The sequence below is a fragment of the Nycticebus coucang genome, chromosome 10, assembly GCF_027406575.1.
Source record: "Nycticebus coucang isolate mNycCou1 chromosome 10, mNycCou1.pri, whole genome shotgun sequence".
NCBI classification, from domain to species: Eukaryota; Metazoa; Chordata; class Mammalia; order Primates; family Lorisidae; genus Nycticebus; species Nycticebus coucang.
The window spans coordinates 78,549,503-78,555,612 of NC_069789.1; the positions used below are offsets into that span (position 1 = coordinate 78,549,503).

A 6,110-nucleotide genomic window follows, 5' to 3' on the forward strand; every position below is an offset into this window, starting at 1 on the left:
CTCCACTCCAAAATTGCCTTGTAAGAGACTTACTGTACTAGTGGGCCCTAATCTTGCTATAACATATCCATGAAAAACAACAAAAAAAGACTCAGTATTGGTTCATCTGCAATGAAGGTAGACAGCAGCTGTTAGAAAGCACAGAAATGAAACATAAGCTAGGACAGGAAGTATACATTTTGAATCCAACTGAAACCACAAAGAAAGCAGAAATTAACTGCCAAAATAATTTAACCAGTCAGTATTTAAGCAGTTCAAATAATTTTACATTTTGTAAATTAGCCATGTTTGGCTGATATTTGGGGACAAAAGCTATTTTACATCTAGTAAAGGATGTGAATGCTGGACAGGAGCAGATGGGCAGGTGGTTAAAGATTTCATGGACTACACAGATTAAAATCAGCATGTGTCACAGACTTCTTGAAGCTTCTGGTGACAGTGACTTTGGCTCAGCATTACTAGGTCCTTCTAGAACCTGAAGCCCATTCTAGTCCCATGAGCTTCCCAGTTCCCGAGGCTAGGAAAAGGCTCACTCTACTTGCTATTTCATCCAGCCTCATACCTTTTCTCTCTCTCTGTTCCGAAATTTACAGTGACACATTTTAATTTATAATATATTGGATATTTTATTTTATTTTGTAGAGACAGTCTCACTTTATGGCCCTCGGTAGAGTGCCATGGCATCACACAGCTCACAGCAACCTCCAACTCCTGGGCCTAAGTGATTCTCTTGCCTCAGCCTCCAGAGTAGCTGGGACTACAGGCGCCCGCCACAACGCCCAGCTATTTTTTGGTTGCAGTTCAGCCAGGGCCGGGCTTGAACCCGCCACCCTGGGCATATGGGGCCAGCACCTTACCGACTAAGCCACAGGCGCTGCCCTATATTGAATATTTTAATTCTTACTTAAACGATAACCATTTTTCTGCTATCTCAGAAAACTGCCCTTGGGTGTTATATTATTCTACCCCTGGCAACAAAGTTTCTGACAAAGAAGTATGCCACCAAAATGCAGCCTTGTCACAATAGATATATCATGAAAAAAAATAGCTAACAAAAGAGACAATTTCTGGACCCTTCCTATAAAGGAGTCCAACACTAGTAATCAACTTCAAATGGATTTCACTGAAGCCTCTACAGCATAGGAAGAAATAGAAGACAAAAGAGAAAGGAGGAAAGTTGGAGAGAGTACAGCATATGAACACTGTCTCCTAAAAAGACAGACGATGTCATTGGGTGGCACTTGTGTCACCTTTTATAAGGGGATTTGACCTGTTTGACTGGTCTTCTCTATGGCTATGAGTATTCTACTTTCTCATCTTCTAAACCACCAAAACAACTGTGATGACATCTTCTCTCTCTGATAGTTTAACACTTCCTCCACCCTTGGCGTTTCTGACTTTGACATGTTAATTTCCATATTTCTATTCTTTCAAAATGCTATTCTTTTAAAGCCTGGTATCTTACCTACTATTTCATCTAGAGGTGGGTACCATTCAGCTTGTGGTTACATGTGGCCTTCTGGATCCTTGAGGGTTGTCTTTTGACTGAATCCAAATTTTACAGAATAAATCCTTTTAATAAAGGAATTCAGTCCCCTTGATGTTGAATTCCTTTTCTTTTTTGGTCTTACTGAGTTTTCTTACCTTACGTCCCCATTTCTCACTCTTTTGAAACTGCCAACTTGCTCCCTAGTTTCCCTAATCCCACCATTTCAATGCCAGATACCCAGCTCATTTACTCTAGCAAACTAAAATTCAGCTGAGACAAAAGTAATTTTTATTTACATGAAGATATATCTATAGCTATGCAGTTTAAAAACTGCCCAGTCATGGTCTTCCACCAATGACAAAGATAGGCAAGAAAACTCTTCCTAAAGTCAAGTTCACAAAGAATAACTGCTACCCTCAACCACATTCATTCAGCAGTACTCAGCATCCTCCCTGAATTGTCTATAAAAACCAACCATGCTTCCTAAAGACATTCTCTAGTCATTCCACAGCAGACTTTAAATGGAATTATTATCTAAAAGAGAAGGATGAAAATTCAGGCCTCTACCACCACTTCAGCCCCAGACTTTGAAAGCCCTAAGAATTGCTTTATTAACTTAGGACAGATGTACAAGATTGATATAAGATTGGCTCCCAGGAATCTTAAAGGGACTCCAGGACCTATGCCTTTTAGCTGGAAAATATTTAAACGTTGTGTTCTTTTTTTTTTCATCTTCAAAAAACTAAATTCACTTGAAGCTGTTTACCACTGATTTCACAAACAAGGATGTTTTCCCTACCACATCAACTTATACATCATAAGATACATTATTAACACAGAAGCCGTTCAAAGCCTGCTGACTTTCCTATTAAAAGTATATAACGGGGCAGCGCCTGTGGCTCAGTGAGTAGGGTGCCGGCCCCATATGCCAAGGGTGGCAGGTTCAAACCCAGCCCAGGCCAAACTGCAACAACAACAACAAAAAAAATAGCCGGGCGTTGTGGTGGGCGCCTATAGTTCCAGCTGCTCGGGAGGGTGAGGCAAGAGAATCACATAAGCCCAAGAGCTAGAGGTTGCTGTGAGCCATGTGACTCCACAGCTCTCTACCCGAGGGCGGTACAGTGAGAATCTGTCTCTACAAAAAAAAAAAAAAAAAAAGTATATAACCACTCTTCCAATCTGCTTTTTATAATACCTTTCTAGACCCACTGCCACTATCTTAATTCTGGCCCTATGTGTCCATCAATACATTACACAACAGATTATTTTCCTAACATATAGCTATGAACATGTTAATTCCCTTATAAGAAATCTCAGATTCTCCATTCTACTCATTTTAACTATAAACTATGGAACATGGTAAAGAGCCTTTTAAATATTGCCACCTTATCAAATAAGCTTTCCCTGACCACTCTGTATATATAAATCAGATCATCTCTGTCTTTTCTTCCTAGAACTTGAGACCAGCTGATTTATATTTAATTGCTCATGTTTGTGTCCTACTAGAATATACCCTCCCATGTTCACTGGTATAGCCTCAGCAACTGAGAATATGGTAAATGCTCAATACATACTGTGATTGTGGAAAGAATGTATTAACACAAGATATGCAGTTGATCTGAAGTTATTAATAAAAGACCTACATCTGATCTACACACATACATAATTATATACCATCTAAATGATTCTCAACAATTTTAACTTCCTTGAGCTCACTTTGCTCACTTGTAAAACGAAAAGGTCAAACATGATAATCCATACAATTCTAACCTTTTCTAGCTGTAATCACCCTGCATCTTGTCTACCTGGACTGAATGCCTTTCCACCCGCAACTTCCCTATCTACATTATCTCTGCTCAGTTTCCTTCCATTTGGAATCCCCTCTTCTCAATCTGTCAGAATATTCTTCATCCTTAAAGCTCATTTCAAGTGTCATTTTCTTCTTGAAGCCTAATATACTGTAAGCTCTGTAAGAGAAGGATGGAATTCTTATTCTTATGCTCTCAAACATTGGTACAATGTCTCCCATACAGATAGATGATCAACAAAACATGAGTGTATGAATGAGCAAATGAACAGAGGAAACCTTTCTTGATTCCCCCCAGTTGTTCTCCTTTGGATTCAAAACACTTTTATGCTAGCACTCTGGGAGGATGAGGTGCTCAGGAGTCGGAAACCAACCAGAGCTAGAGCAAGACCCCATCTCTAAAAATAGCTGGGTGTTGTGGAGGGCACCTGTAGTCCCAGCTACTCGGGAGACTGAAGCAAGAGGATCGCATGAGTCCAAAAATTTGGGGTTGCTGTGAGCTATGATGCCATAGCACTCTACTGGGGGTGACAAAATGAGACTATGTCTCAAAAAAAAGACAAAAAACCCACTTTTATGGTACTTATACTCTGTGCCATTATTAATTTACTTGACCAATAGACACTAAACTGCAAATTCCTTAGGATTAACCACTATTCTGATGGTTTCCATATCCCCTTACAGTAATTACTACATATATTTGTCACAGCTGTATTTATCAAGTTTATCAGATATATTAAATACTAAAGGGATCTCTGAAGAGAAAAAAATCATTCCAACTGCCTTATATTCTTTGGGCATACATCTTGGTTAAGCTCAGGCACGCAAGCACAGTTGAAAGCATTCTCTCCTCTCCATGCTATGCTTAATAAAACCATTACTACTTACAAAAGTAGAATCTCATCCTATGTATCATGTATCCTCACACCTTCTCACACAATATCCATATAAAGATCCACACATCAATATTTACACTTCACTGAACAGATAAAGTGACTTTTCTGCTCATTTCAGACTTCTAACCCATCTAATTCTCTCCTCTGCAAGGTATGAAATCACTTTTTTAAACATCTTCCCCAAATGTCTGCCTTTCTTAGTCCTGTTCCTGAGACAAAAAGGACCGATTTTAAGGCCTTCTTCTTTTCTAAGCAGTAGCAACTCTCCAATTAATCTCAAGATCTAACAACCTCTTTTTCCCATCAAGATTTTTACCCTCTTTTACCTCTACCTCCAATCTCTTATTCCGCTTCCAAGTAATCTTTCTGGCTGCACAATAGTTGGTGTCTTTTAATCAAAATGCTCTCTCCATCATGTACTACGTTCCAGTGTCTCTGTATCTTCTCCTTCCTGAAATGTGCATCAATCACTGCCCTCCCCCAACCCCAGACACACCTCACATACACACACACACACACACACACATTGTACCCATGCGTCACTCTACCTCCGACATACAAGTTCCTTACACCACTCCTAAAGAATGTACATGACTCTCAAAATGGTATCTTCCGACACTACATTGATTCTAACACAGTTTCTTCTGGAGAACCCCAACCTCGTCCATAGTACCTCCCAATTCCTCACTTCTCCATGCATTCCCCCTCTTCACTCCCCCACTGCCACGCAAACTACCTACACATGACATTATTCCTCAGTACTCACAACCTGAGAATGAAGAAAAAGCTCCAGTTTCCTGCAATCTCCCCCTGCTCGGTCTCCCACAACACCCCAGGTGTGCAGACTTCCTCCTCGTCCTCTCCTCATGCGTCGCTCCAGCCAATCCCACTCCACACCACGATTTCCCCGCCACGGGGATCATACTTCTCCACACCCACCTCCACTCGGGGTCGCCGCAGCCATCCCCGGGCGCTTCTCCCCACTCCTAGCCAGAGAGCCTGAGACCCCCGGCGCGCGCTCGTACACATTCTCACGCTTCCCCAACCTCCCTCCTCACACCAGGACCAGCCGGCTTCGCCAGAGCTCAGCCTGGCCCGCAGGAACTAAGCACCCATGCAGGCATGTGTGTGCCCGCTCCGCCCCCTCCCGCAGATCCCTCGCAGCCCCCGCCTCCCCGCCGGGTGAGAAGAGGACGCAGTAACTCCCCCGCCACCCCGGACGTACCACCTCTATGTCTGTTGCTCCATGCCCCAATCCTAGGCCCGCTCCCCCAACGTCCTGGGCCCCCTCGGCACTCACCGGAGATACTGCGCGCTCTGCAGGCTCATCCTCCGCCGCCGCGTCTTCCCGCGAAGCCTCCGTGGGTCTCTCAGGCTCCTCGCAGCGGCCCCGCGGCCCCGCGGGTGCTGGCGGCCGCCGCCATCTTCCTCTCCTCCGGCTCCTCCTCGCTCGGCGGGGGAGGGGGGGGTGAATGAGGCGAGGAGGAGGGAGCGGGGAAAGCTGCTCTAGCTGCTGCTCCGGCCCGTGGGGCGCAGGGACACTCCGACCCGGGAGGGGGAGGGAGAGGGAAAGGGGGCGGGGGAAAGAGGAGGGAGAAGCAGAGGAAGGAAGTGGGGGTCCCTCTCGCGAGATTTCAGTAGTGTTGCTCGCTCTGGGTAGTTTCCGCCTCTCTGTAGCGCTCCCTGTTGGGATCAGCGAGCTGCGAGGTCCTTGTGCAGCTGCTGAGCGACCTACTGGTGGCGCTTGGAGGCTTCCTGCCAATCCACACCTCTCCTCCCGCGCGAGGGGGCAATCCCAGCCTCACTGGGAACATCGAGCCCAAATAACCAGGAGTTACACTCAGAGTCTTCCCCTTCTTTCCACTCCACCCGATCTCTTTTTTCCACTCCTCCACTCTTCCCCACCGGAAACACCGCC

General features: G+C 44.7%; 1 protein-coding gene across 4 annotated transcripts in view; it reads right to left on the reverse strand.

Annotated features, from left to right (window-relative positions):
* The window catches only part of SMG7 (SMG7 nonsense mediated mRNA decay factor), an 80,994-nt gene extending 75,086 nt beyond the window's left edge, over positions 1 to 5,908 (reverse strand). For all 4 annotated transcript variants that reach the window (XM_053604607.1, XM_053604604.1, XM_053604606.1 and 1 more), the window contains exon 1: positions 5,493 to 5,908. In XM_053604607.1, coding sequence (XP_053460582.1) covers positions 5,493 to 5,521 — 29 coding nt within the window. In that variant the 5' untranslated portion in view covers positions 5,522 to 5,908. The remainder of the gene's footprint in view (positions 1 to 5,492) is intronic.
* Positions 5,909 to 6,110: the final 202 nt, after the last annotated feature.